The 12,623-nt window shown below is 39.0% G+C and overlaps 1 protein-coding gene across 2 annotated transcripts in view; it reads left to right on the top strand.

Annotated features, from left to right (window-relative positions):
* The window catches only part of UST (uronyl 2-sulfotransferase), a 166,529-nt gene that overhangs the window by 71,362 nt on the left and 82,544 nt on the right, over positions 1-12,623 (top strand). For both annotated transcript variants that reach the window (XM_069010404.1, XM_069010405.1), the window contains exons 3-4: positions 2,055-2,210; positions 10,047-10,126. In XM_069010404.1, the coding sequence (XP_068866505.1) occupies positions 2,055-2,210; positions 10,047-10,126 (236 nt within the window). The remainder of the gene's footprint in view (positions 1-2,054; positions 2,211-10,046; positions 10,127-12,623) is intronic.

Genomic DNA, 12,623 nt, shown 5'->3' with positions numbered 1-12,623 from the left:
GCTTTCACTTACTTACACAGCAAAGTATTCCAAAACTGTATGTCTGAGCAGAGGAGAAATTCCCATTCCACAAGTTACGGTGAGGTGTGGATGGTGCTGCAGGGCTGTGACAAGTAGTGATGCTAGTGTTTGTTATGCACAGAAGTGAACCAAAAAGGGGACAATCTGGAGTAGGGCTCATGTTCTTTTTCATTATAGTGTGATAATCAGCATAATAAAATGTGTTCAAATACTAACCTTCCAGATATCATTAACAGTAGTTTTGGGAAAGGTTAGCTACAGCTGTAGCACAGAGATGTTAAATTAATCATCTTTGGAGTTCTCTAATAATTGAGGCTCAGATTTTGCATTTCATAGGAAGCAAGGCTTCTGAAGGAAAGATTGATAAAGAAATATGGGGGCTATGTTTCTCACAGAAAACCCTATTAAAAAGTTAGAAAATAGTAAGGCTTGGTGCATTGTGTGAGGTTTGTATGGGCCTTGAGAGGCCCTTCTTTGCTTGCTGAATCAGCAGATGTGATGTCCTGTGACTTGGAAAGCTTAACTCAGGCTGTGATCATCCAATAACTACTCCTTCCCAAGGTAATTTGGACAAAAATGGCCTCCACATTTATGTCGCAGTGCAGGATATCCTGAACATTGCAACCAGTAACAGTAGTAATATTCATTTGGTCATTAAGTGTAACACTGAGAGCAAAGTGCCTGTAAGTTCCCATCAAATATAAGAGAATACAGACTTTTTTCCTTCTTTTTTTCTTTCTGATTGGCAGTTCTCTTTGAAAGTAGTCTGAAGGGTCGCCTGAGGAATCATTTGCTTCCCTGATAAAGATCTATTAGCTGTTCAAATGCAGTGAAGAAGTACTCTGCACTGAAAAGTGCCATATGCCTCATCTGACTGCTTTTATGTTAGAAATCCTTCTGCTGGGAGAACATGATGGCATCTACAGTAGAAGTAACTGTATGTTGAGACAACACCATCACTTTGTCCATTCCTTTTGCTGGAACCCAGGTGCTGGCCCTGTGTCAGGAAACATTTTGTGCCGTTGTCTTAATAGAAAAATTATCTTAAGTGCTGTATATGCACCACTGTGGGTGAAACTGTGAGGTTCTGACTCTGTTAGCCAATTTAAAGGCTTGCAGACAGTTTCCTCTGGGAAATAAATATAGCTTATCATATGCTGCTCTATGCTATACAGCAAATACTTGTCTTGTGCAATAGTGTGACTTCAGAATGCCTTTTGCTGAAACAACAACCCATGGACATCATCCAGGAACAAAATAAGGCTGCATGTGTGGTACTATGAGACACTGAATTACTTCTCGCTTGTTCTGGTTTCCTGGAGAGGAGAGCAGGGTGCTCTCTAGTTAGTGTGATCTGGTCACCATTCCCAGTGGCCAGGTTGGACGTGGCTGTTCTATTTTGTGATTTAATGAACATTACCTGTACAGAGGCCCCCTGTGGCCCTGTGTTGCTTATTCTGCATGTAGATCCTTGGCCAGTGGCGTGATTTGTTCTCTGAGTCTGTTTGAAAGATTCATGTTTATATTTGTAATTAAAAGAGTTGATTAATTTTAGCTTTGTGCAAATGGTTGTTGTTCAGTTTCTTTTGTTTCTTTTTGAGCTGAAGTTATGCAATTCAAGCATTCCTCTTGCATTATGTCAGCTTGACTTTGAGTTGCCAAACTGTAGTGAAAATTCACTCCTTTTAGTTCTTTTTATGGGAGATAGTCAACTGAAGATGAGTGTTTGCATTGAAATTACAAGCAGTAAACTCAGGGTCATTATCAACAGTTACATAGTATTTCTGGAGTAGTTGCCCATCTGTTATATTTAACTGCATGGCAAGGGGGAAATCTCACCTTCCCACCTCCCTGAGCCCTGTTGTTTCTCTTCTGAAGAGCTTCTATCTTTCTAGAGGAAGTGGATGTTTCTGACCTGGGCAGGGCCCTAGAAATTCTCTGTGTCTGTTGGCTTAAGGTCGAAACGTGATTCAGAGGTACATGGAAACAAAAATAATCATATACTGACTTCATGTTTTTCAATCTTTCTTTAGGTACTTCCTTTCCCCAGTCAGGTGGTCTACAACAGAGTTGGAAAGTGTGGGAGTCGAACTGTGGTTTTGCTTTTGAGAATTTTATCAGAGAAACATGGATTCAACCTGGTTACATCTGACATACATAACAAAACAAGACTGACCAAAAATGAACAGGTAAGTTACTCCTGCTCCTCTTAGATCCTGTTTTCTTATTATGTGTACAAAACTCAGAAACAAAGGCATAGGGTAACAGAAATCCTATTGAAAAGATGTGTTGCTACTTTGTCCTGAGTAATCATGCAGAATTCATCATTCTCTAAGTGTCTTCAGTTAATAAGAGAAATGGGTGGCAGAGCCAAGAACAACATGATGTGGAAGCTAACCAGAAAAACCAACTTCCAGTGAGACAGCTCTTGAATTTAGTCAGCTTAGCAGTTAGACTACCAGTGAGGCAAGAAAGATTAGTACAGTGAAGTTAAGTGCTAACAGCATCTGGAACATGTATTAATGTATCTGCAGGGCACAGCCATTTGTCATAGGACAGCATATTCAGTCCTAGCTTGGGTCTTAAACAGGAGCAAATAATAGTCAAAAGGGTCTTTTTTGATGACTTTCTTAATTCACTTCTAGTAATCAGTTGCTTCCCAGGGCCATGCTAACCCATGTTACTATAATATGACGTGTCCTTGATCCTATCTCAGCTTCTTGCTTATCTGTCTTTTTCATGTTTATTGCACAACCCTCACTAAGGGAAGTGAAAATACCACATAAAACCTCTTTAGCCAGACACCTTTTTTTATGTTCCCTTAAAGTTGCAGAAGGATTATTTTTGCAGCTTTGTTTCTATGAAAGATCCAGCTATTTAAATTTTCTTCTCTTCAGGGTAACCATGTACCGACTGTAAGCATCACTTCTGTTAGGAGATTGATACAAGTAGTGCAGGAAAACCTCAGACTCAAAGCACACATCTGTAGTCGGATGTTGCATAGGTCGCCAACTGCTGGTATTTTGAGCTGCTGATCAGGTGAAGGCTGCAATTGCTGCCTGTGTCACCTCTAGAAATAGCAGCCTGCAAACCACAAGAGGATATGTGCAGTGATCAAAATACGGATGTGGGCCTGCCAGTGACATTGTGCTGTGATTGGGGGTCGCTTACTTGCAGCCTGTTCATGAGCACAAGTTTGTTATTTTAGATGCAGCAGTTCATTACAGATGAAAATTTAGGAGCTGATATTGCTTCTGCAGGTCTCACCTTCCTCCCCTTCGAGGTGTCCATTGGGGTCCCACCTCAGCTGGCTGACCTAACACTCCATGATAGTCAAGTTCAGCCAGAGGTGGGGACCAGCCAGCCAGGGCTGCCACTCAAGCCCAAAGGCAGCTGCTGTGCGTGGTTGGGTGTGTTGCAGCAGTGACAGGCTGCAGAGGGGGGACAGTGTCCCCTCACTGCCCCTGCTTGTGGCCAAGGGAAGGCCTGTTCTGCATCTGCTGCAGCATCCCTCTGTGTATCCTACCAGCAGCACCACACGGCCTGGGAAGGTTGCAATATGGTCCCATCAGAAAGGGATCAGCACAGATCCTGTGCTGCAGAGCCTGTCTGGTTAGTTTTTCTGCTGGGATATGGGATTTCTGTGGATATGGCTGCTTTTGTGTTTTGGGCTGTTTGGGTTTTGTTGTATCTTTCATCAATTTTCATTGTTGATTGGGAGACATGTCATAAAACCCAAAAGTCTGTCAGGTGTTAGTAATCGCCAGCTTTCACCATGATCATCAGCTTCTTCCTTTCGGTTCTGTTCTGTCTTTCTCTGGTAGGTGGATTTTCCTTTGTTAAAACACGATACAAGATCACTTCTTCACAGTCTTCTGTGCTTTAGTCCAGCATGTAGAGATTGCAGAGAGGCCCAGGCTTACTTTTGATGCAACCACTACACTGACAGATAATTATCTGCATTACCTTTTGCACTCCCTAAGCAGTTAAGTTACTAGACAAATGTGCTGGAAGTATTGCTACAGAGCTGATGATTTACTCTGTAGATTGCCCTGCCATAATTCATGTTTCTTTATTTTCTTTTATGGTTTATTTCCATAGTTACAATAGTCTCATAATTTAATCAGTACTTTTTCTGAAAAGTGCCTTTGATCACCAGAAAACGTCCTTGGAGACAGTAACTATTCTGTTGTTCAGGGCATTTTTAGTTGTCTTCTCAGTTTTTAAGAGCAGAATATGAAAAAAATTTTTTTTTTTTACACCTTTAATGTGGTGTACACAAGAGGAAGTTAAGGGAATGAATGATTTCAGGCTCCAGGCATTGGAACAAGAAAAAAGAGCTGGGCAGGGCTGTAGGCTTTCAGCATGAGCATGGGCTTCTCACTTGAGATGATATGTCTCTCTTCCTTCTGTCATTTGTCTGTCCTGTGTTTGGTTAAAGCCCTGATCCAGCCAAGACTTTTCTGTAAATATTTAGCTTTTGCAGTCTGCTGTTGTTAAATAAAGTTAAGCATGTAGGTGTTCTTAATGACTGTGGGGATTGCACATAATTGGAATCCATATTCTCATTGCCTTTTCCAGTCTCCTTCCTACTAAGAAGGTTTCCCAAATTATGTGTGTCTGCCAGCAATTAGAAGTGCAGCCTTTGAACATCTGTGGGCATAAGGGAGTGATTTCTGGAAACAGATGTATTAATATGTGCCTTGCTATTTCCTATAATATTTTCAAGTAAATTAAATACAGGAAATAACACATAATATTAAAGTTAATCTAATTGATGTGGCTTTAAAATGCCACACGAACTGCTGCAAAATGAAGTCTTCCCATGCCCTATGTCCCCCACTCCCATTTTATTGCATTCAGGAAAGTAAGAATGAATATGCTTATAGATACACAAATACCAGTCACATACAAGAGTAATTGGTAGTTTATCCTCAAATTGTTTACTTCTACCACCCATCATTATGGCCATGCAGCCAACTTTATATGTAATTTCAGTTCAGCGCACTAAAAATCCATCACTAATTTTTCTTAAATGCTTTTAAAGACAGAAAATTGGTCATGCCAGTTTGGGGAGGTGAAGAAATTCTTGAAACCATTCCAAGCTTTTGAGAGCTGAAAATGAAGATCTAGTCTCATTCCTGGGAGTTGTGAGTTGTTTATGGAAATGAGTGCTGAGATAAAAGTGATATACCAAAATTCTTGTAGGTGCTTGTGCCTCCTGAGCCCTACATGCCTTCAGTAGAGACTGAAAGCAGTGGCAAAGGTAAAGAGCTCACAAGGAAGATAGATAGATTTTTTTTTTTGTCCTTTTCATGTCAATATTAGTGGAGATCATAGTGTGATCCAGCAGACCACACTTGGAAAATCCCAGTTGCCTCACCATTTTGATACGTTTTGACCTCGAATTCTCACTGTGAAATACAGCATCTTAAAAAAAAAAGTAACATTTTGGCTGTTGTCTGGGTGGGATTGTTATCTGCTTATTTCCTTTTGTTCCCAGTAGAATTAACTTGTTGCAAATCTCAAACAAAGTGGGGCCGCTCTGAGCACAGGGATTGAACTAGCCATCTCCAGAAAAGGGAAAGGTGTCTTCTCTCCAAGGCCAGAGTTGAGTTTTTGTGCAGGAACAATGCCGTGGCTAGAGAAAATCCATCCCCCACGTTTCTCCCCTCTCAGGGAGGGCTCCATCCAGCCCTCTTGGAGTCACTTCATGGTGCCATCTGCTGGAGCGTTGTTTGTAATGCAGCACCAGCCCATTGCGAGTATACATATGATGTCGAGCAATCAGTTTGATTTCTTCCATATGGCCACCTGAGATCCTACAGTGGTAGTGTAGGACTGTAGATTAAGGGAAAACCTTTCATCCTGGAGAATTGCCTCTTGGTGTTCCTTCTCAGGTGGGCTTTTTGTTTCAAAAGTAGCTTGTGATATACAGGATTGCCTCTGTGGATCTGGTCTTCTTTAAAGGGCCCAATTAAAAATCAGTGCAGAAAATGAGTTAAGGAGAAAGAACTAGAATAAAAGATAAAGCAAGGAGTCACAGTGGTAGAAAGATGTTACTCTAGAAAAGACACTGTACTTTAAAATTAATTGGTGTTTGAGGGGGATGAATGGAATGAGCAAATGTGTTGATCACACCACAGAGATCTTGGCAACTGCTTGCTGTGGCTTAGCATCTCTGCGGACTCCAGCCATGCAGTGTGCTGCTCCTCTTTCCTTGGGGAGCACAGCGCACCCACTGCTGTAGTTCACTTCCACACACACTCTTCATGTTTTGCCATTTCCCTCTCTCTGGATCCTTCTCTAGCAGCATTAACTCCATGGTGCAATTTAGCTCATTTCAAGAGCAAATTAGTGTATTTTTTGGCAGTTTTTCACTGAAGCTGCCTGGCTCCTGCAGGAGAGCTCTGGGCAGCAGTGAGAGAGAGAAATGGCTCTTTATGGGCCCTAATCCTAGCAGGCACATGCTCCTTTCAGACTTCTCCAGGTATTTCTACAGCTTCTCCCTCCAGCCATGGATATATTCTGATTCATCTCTTCCCTAACAGAGTTTCCCGGGGTTGTTTATCTTCTGCTGCTTGTACCTCTTTATTTCTTTTCAAACTTAGGATGACATGATAATCTGTACTTGTAAGTCACTCTCGTTCATCACCCATTCCATCCAAAAGTACTTGTTTTCTTCAGCCCTCATCCTCTGCTCACCATTCCTCTCTGTGGGTCCTCTACATCTTATTTTCTTTCTTTCTAGTTTAATCTTACAGAAACAAACATAAAAACATAGAAACAAACAAGATCTAACAATCAAAACCAACCAACCAAACTTACTCTTCTGGAAGATTTTTCTTTTTGTTGGTTTTTTTTCCTTTAACATCATCTTAGAAGGAGGAAGGATGTCTTTCTGAGCAATACATTTGGATTGTTAGACTGAAATCAGTTCAGGACAGGATGATGTGAGAGGGAGAGGCCCATGGGAAATATGGCCACAATTTGCATGTGGCCATGAGCCATTACAGTTATTTATTTTTCCCTCCTGACATCTGTGTGTTGTTTCAGTTGAGCCTTACTTACCCTTTTGGCAGGGTTTTTAAAAGAATGGATTTTGCTTGTTTGTTCTTATGCACATTGTAGCTCTATCCACATCTGCTTACAAGTCCAGTTGATCATTAAGTGTCTAAATATGAAGGTACTCTAAGTCAAAACAAAATTCTGTTTCTGCTTTGGGGCAAGCTGTTATCATAGCTCAAGAGATTGAGTTTGGTAGCAAGAGATGAAAAAAAAAAAAGCCAGGAGCCAGATGCTCTCTGTGTGCGTCTTTCCATCCCCCCTTTCCTCCTGAGGATGAAGTGCCTGTGCTTGTCCAGCAGCAGGTTCACGTGAGACTGACATCGGGTGAAATGGAGTGAGAAACGTGGCAGTGCTGTGATGTGAATCTGCCTCCTGAGCACGAATTGGTGCAAGCCCTGGGGACAGCTGGGCCCCAAGGGAAGCTGATGTGGTGCTTTGTAACAGCCACATATACCCCCACCTAAGTTTATCTAGCACTATTCTATTGTGGTTTTAGATTTAGTGTGATTACTTTGTATGGGCATAGTATCTCTATATCTCCATGTTTATACTCTAGTAAGGTTTTTCTCATTTATTCCAAGATGGAATTACAGTGATGACCATGGGGGCATGAATAGAGTTTCTGTACCAGATCAGTAATTTCCTTCTGCCGTCTTCCTTCCTTACTTCATGCAGATAGAGCAACACAAGTAAAATGGAAAATATGACACAAAGCTTCATACTGGTCTGAGCATTTCGCTTCTCCTGTAACTTGTCTCAGCAAAAAAAAAAAAAAAAGAAAAACAACAAGAACAACAGCAAATCCAATTTAGACACCTGATACATAGGCTCCAGGGTCTCCTATTATTTGATTCTTCAAGGTGAATGAATATAAGGAGTTACCAGTTCTAAAGAAGTGTTGACATGTTGGGTTTGCTAGGAAAGCCTTTGTCTCTTCAGAGTGTGAACAAACAGTACTCAATTCATTTGTTCTAAGTATTGCAAAGCTTCCTGGGCTTTCTAATTCTGATCTGGACAAGCTTTGCTCTTCAGGTTTATAAATTTCTTGCTCAATGCATTTGTATTTTACTGAAGAAGCTGTGCAAAGACCTCTTTGTGCTTGAATCAAACGGTCCAGATTCCATATAAGACTAACTAAAGACGGAACGCTATTCCCTTCCTGACTCTTTTTTTCTTAAAATTTCTTTTTTTAAATTATTTTTAATTGCACATCATCTCTCCATATTCTCTTGTTTCTCTTTTCCCTTTATATTGTCTTTCTTTTGGTGATCTCGTCTTACATTCCTCTTCTTTGGGTTTAGAGCCTTTTTCAGAGATAATATACCTTGCTATACTTTCTCAGACCTAATATGTTGTGATGTATAAGGTCTGTACCTAATATGCCTCAATGTACTGAAACTAGTTTGACAGGAAAAGGTCCATCCTGAGAAGATGGACAAGCTGAACTGTTTGCTTCAGTGGTCATCATACATGTATGTGTATAATACTGTTGGAGACAGAGGGAAAGTAAAGAAAATACGTTAGTGTGTGCACTTTGTTATTCAGTCCTAGAAGTTCAATGGCTATTGCTTGTGTTGGCTGAAAGAAGAAGGCAGGGTATGTGCTCTGGGGAAAAGTGGAGAATGAAAGATGGATAAGAAGCAGTAAGATGTGGCCCACATTATAAAAACCATGGCAAAATATCAGTATATTGAAACTGGACAATAGAAGGGGAAAAGATTTGGCATTTGCTGTCTCTTAAATGTGGTTTGGCGTTTGCTATGGCATGGGCAGAATTTTTTACCATGCTCTTTTTGCTGCTAATAACTCCACACATGCCAGTCACTTTATTTTGACCACACAACAGGCTGGACTCCATGTTTTTGCTTATTTTATCTTTGTCAACTCTAGCATTCAACTTTTAAGGAATACATTTGTTTAATTAATGTCTCCTTCATGGTGCTTAAATTTGGTACATAAATTAATATGATTCAAACCAGAACGTGTGGTTCACAGATTTACCTCTTATTTTTCCCGGTGCGTGAATTGCTTTCTGCTACCCTGTTTGTAAAATCTATAAACCTGTCATTTCAAGTGCATTTGTGTTCAGTGTCCATAACATAGCCTGCATTTGAAAACAGAACAGAAAATTGGAAAATAAATCTTAGGAAATTAATAAGAAGTAAGCAAAATTAACTGAAACATTGACTCTCTAGCATGATGCTTCACTAGACACTTCCAGTTTCTTGTAAGTCATAGCTAGAGCTCAGCTTACACAAAATAGATGATAATTTCCATTTTGTTGTTTACATTATTCCATTTTAATGATCTGAAAATCTAAGTTATTTATTTAATTTTTAAAAAATTAACATTATGTGAATGGGCCTGAACTAGAATTTAGTATCATCTTTCTAAAAGTGCCCATTTAATTTTTACTCCTTATTTGTTGTAATAGGAAAAGGAATGGCAAGTCCTGATTTCTATATTTAAACAAGCAAATCAGGGTGTCTTGGCTGTGTTGGGAGCATTTATTGTTACATGAAAATGGCCATTGGCTCAGCTCCCACTTTCTGTTAGTTTCAGGCATTTTATGTTTTTGGCATTGGGGTGAATAGACCTAGTGTCTTCAGAGGGCAGCTGCTATTTGGAAAGCTCTTGCAGATTTAGAAAGAGTTTCAATTTTTCCTTTAGTTTATGCCTTTGCTTAAACTGATACCCAGTTCTGGAAGTATTTTGGAAGTACATAAGCTCCATAGTAGCAGAATGGTGTCTGCAGCTCAACCTTTCTTGCCTAGACATGAAGTATTCATCATGCTATCTTGAATGACAGTGTTTGGGAGGGATAGTGGGGAAGGAGGTCCTGAGTAATTCTATCAGACTTGAAAATTATATCATTATATGTTGTTTGAAAGTTTTATGTTTGTCTCAAATTGTGCATTGATGTAACGTGGAAAATTTGATTTGTTAATTCTTTTTAGATGGAATTGATTAAAAACATAAGCACTGCTGAGCAGCCCTATTTATTCACTAGACACGTTCATTTCCTCAACTTTTCAAGGTAAGGCATTTTTTTGGTCAAAAATCATTTTCTTTGATTTCTATTAATTGTAATACATAAAACATTTTTCCTCTTTTACTCATAAACCATACAATGCACTTTTTTTCCTTCCTTCTGGCACTAGAATTCACATTCAGAAGTTGTTGCGGTTTTTACCCCATACTCATCTTTATATAGCATGATTATGTACAGTATGTTTGTGAAAAGCCAGGATGCTGTTATATGCTTTTGCCTCCGTAGCTGCTTGTGATTTACAGTGTTTCCAATCAACCTGCAAGAGATGGTAACTTAGGCCTTTAAACTGTACACTTGTGTTTTAAAAGTGGCAGAACACTTCTGTTAAAGTTTCATCTCTCTATAGCCAGATACTAATAGGAGATTGAAAACTGAACTGAGTTCATTAATTTTGTGCCTGGAATGACTCTTCACCAATTTAAGCAATTTAATTTTGTTCTGACAAAATAGTCCCCGTTCCACAGGCTATGGAAGTATTTTTAAACCATGCAAACAGATTATGTTCTGTATCATGGGAATGCAGTTTCTTCTGGCAGATATTTAAAAGTATGCAGCAAGACTCTAGAGACTTTTATAGCACAGAATGTGAAGAAAATTGAATTTGGATGAAACTTACAAGGAATTTTTGGAAGGACTTGAATGAGTGATGCCAGTTAGCATTTAGCCAGGATACAGAGGTTAAAGCTGATTGCAGATGGTTATTGCCCAGGCTGTGAATTTAATCTGGAAAAGATATTCAGGAGCCATGCTATCTGTGCCACCAGATTGTATTCCTTGCATTTAGATTTTAAAAAATTCTGTAGACTTATGAATGTACTGCAGATCTTTGCAAGAGCTTGCCTAAATATTCAGCATTTCGTTTACATGGTAATGTGAGTACATGGCTTCAGGCATCAGTCGACAGTGTAGTAAGAAATGATAAAATTGGGGGAGGGGCATTCTTAGCTTTGTTTGCTCAGAAAATAAAATATTTTGAGCAACTGGAAGTTCACTTGATATAGAACTTAACTATAGGCATGATTTTTTTACATGGAAACAAGAAGAGTTAATCAAAATTTTGATCTTCTGTGTTTTCTGATTCCATCAGAGTTCCATTTCTAGCGTATTACTTTTAAAGAATAAAAATCATTAGGACTTTACACCTTTGGTAAACGTTCTTTTCTCTTCTAAACTGCAAGGTCAAACAAGTATCCACAGCTGAGGGTCAAAGGGATGTTTTCTTATTAGACTGATTTTTCAGAGATAGTATTCAACATCAGGTATGCGAGAAAAAGATCAACAGTCTTAACCTCTTGCTCTTTCCTATAGATCCCATTTTCTATACCTATGGTACATCCTTGCCACATAAGTATCCTGTTTCTTCTGTAGTGTATACATGATGTATCTACAATGTATTTGCCTTTTTCTTACAATACCAATTTGTGAAAATGCAAAACAGTTACATAAGATGTATAAAATTATTTGTAGCTTATGTTTTGGCTCTTCCTTGCAAACCTGAAAAACATCCTATTTGTTTTATTGAGAGTATGCTTGATTTAACTAGTAGATGTAGAGTAGTGAAAAGGCTGATGAGTCTTCTAAATGAGACAGCATTGAGTTGCATCAACATTGCTTACTAGTGGTATAGCATTTCTTAGTGTCTTCTGATAAATTAAGTGGTTTTGGAAGTTTTAGTCCCTAGTTTCAAAATTTATTAGCAGTGTTATACCTAACAGTGAAGTAGCATGTTTTATATTTTCTCAGCTATTTATTTCTAGGGTGATTTTTTTTTTAAACTGATTTCATTAGGAAATGGATTGTCAAGTATTGCATTTACAGAAATTTCAGGATGTGATTTAAATACACATTATAAATATGACAGTATTGTGAAAGTGTTCCAGTTTACTTGATTTCTTTAAACTATTCATTTATAGAATCCTTCCTATCTCTAGTGGTTAGCTGGACTCAGAATGTCTATGGAATACTGTTCTTCTAGTTTGCCCCAGCTTTTCTGCCAGGTCAACATACATGTCATGCAAAACTCCTCAGACTAAAAGAATGGGGCTCAGAAGTTAACATTTCTTAACATCACATCACATTGCTATTGATGTGAATAGCAGCAATGACAAATCAGTTGAATTTTCTGCCTTTGTGTCCTGTATCTGCTTATAAACCTGCCAGCACTTAAAGCTCTCTGATTATTCAGAAAAGTATCACAGCATTTACTTATGATTGTTTCCAAGTGAAAACAAAAAAAGGTTATATCTTCTTTCCAGAATAAATCTTCAGTGGAAGTGAGCTAAGCCCTCAGTGGTGAGTTTGAGTACATGCATGTTTCTGAAGCACCATTAGTTTTGCTGAACAAAGTTCTAAAACCTTGAAAATCTCATCCTGACCTGAATGCTTGCCAAGGCCGTTTTCCCTTCATTTTTTAACGTTTTTTAAGATTGCCTGTTGGTTCAGCTGAATAAATGAATCCCCTATTACTGTCCTGCATCTTCAT

Source organism: Aphelocoma coerulescens, chromosome 3 (assembly GCF_041296385.1).
Source record: "Aphelocoma coerulescens isolate FSJ_1873_10779 chromosome 3, UR_Acoe_1.0, whole genome shotgun sequence".
NCBI classification, from domain to species: Eukaryota; Metazoa; Chordata; class Aves; order Passeriformes; family Corvidae; genus Aphelocoma; species Aphelocoma coerulescens.
The sequence above is the reverse complement of the archived record's forward strand: the minus strand, read 5'-3'. Positions and strand labels throughout refer to the sequence as shown.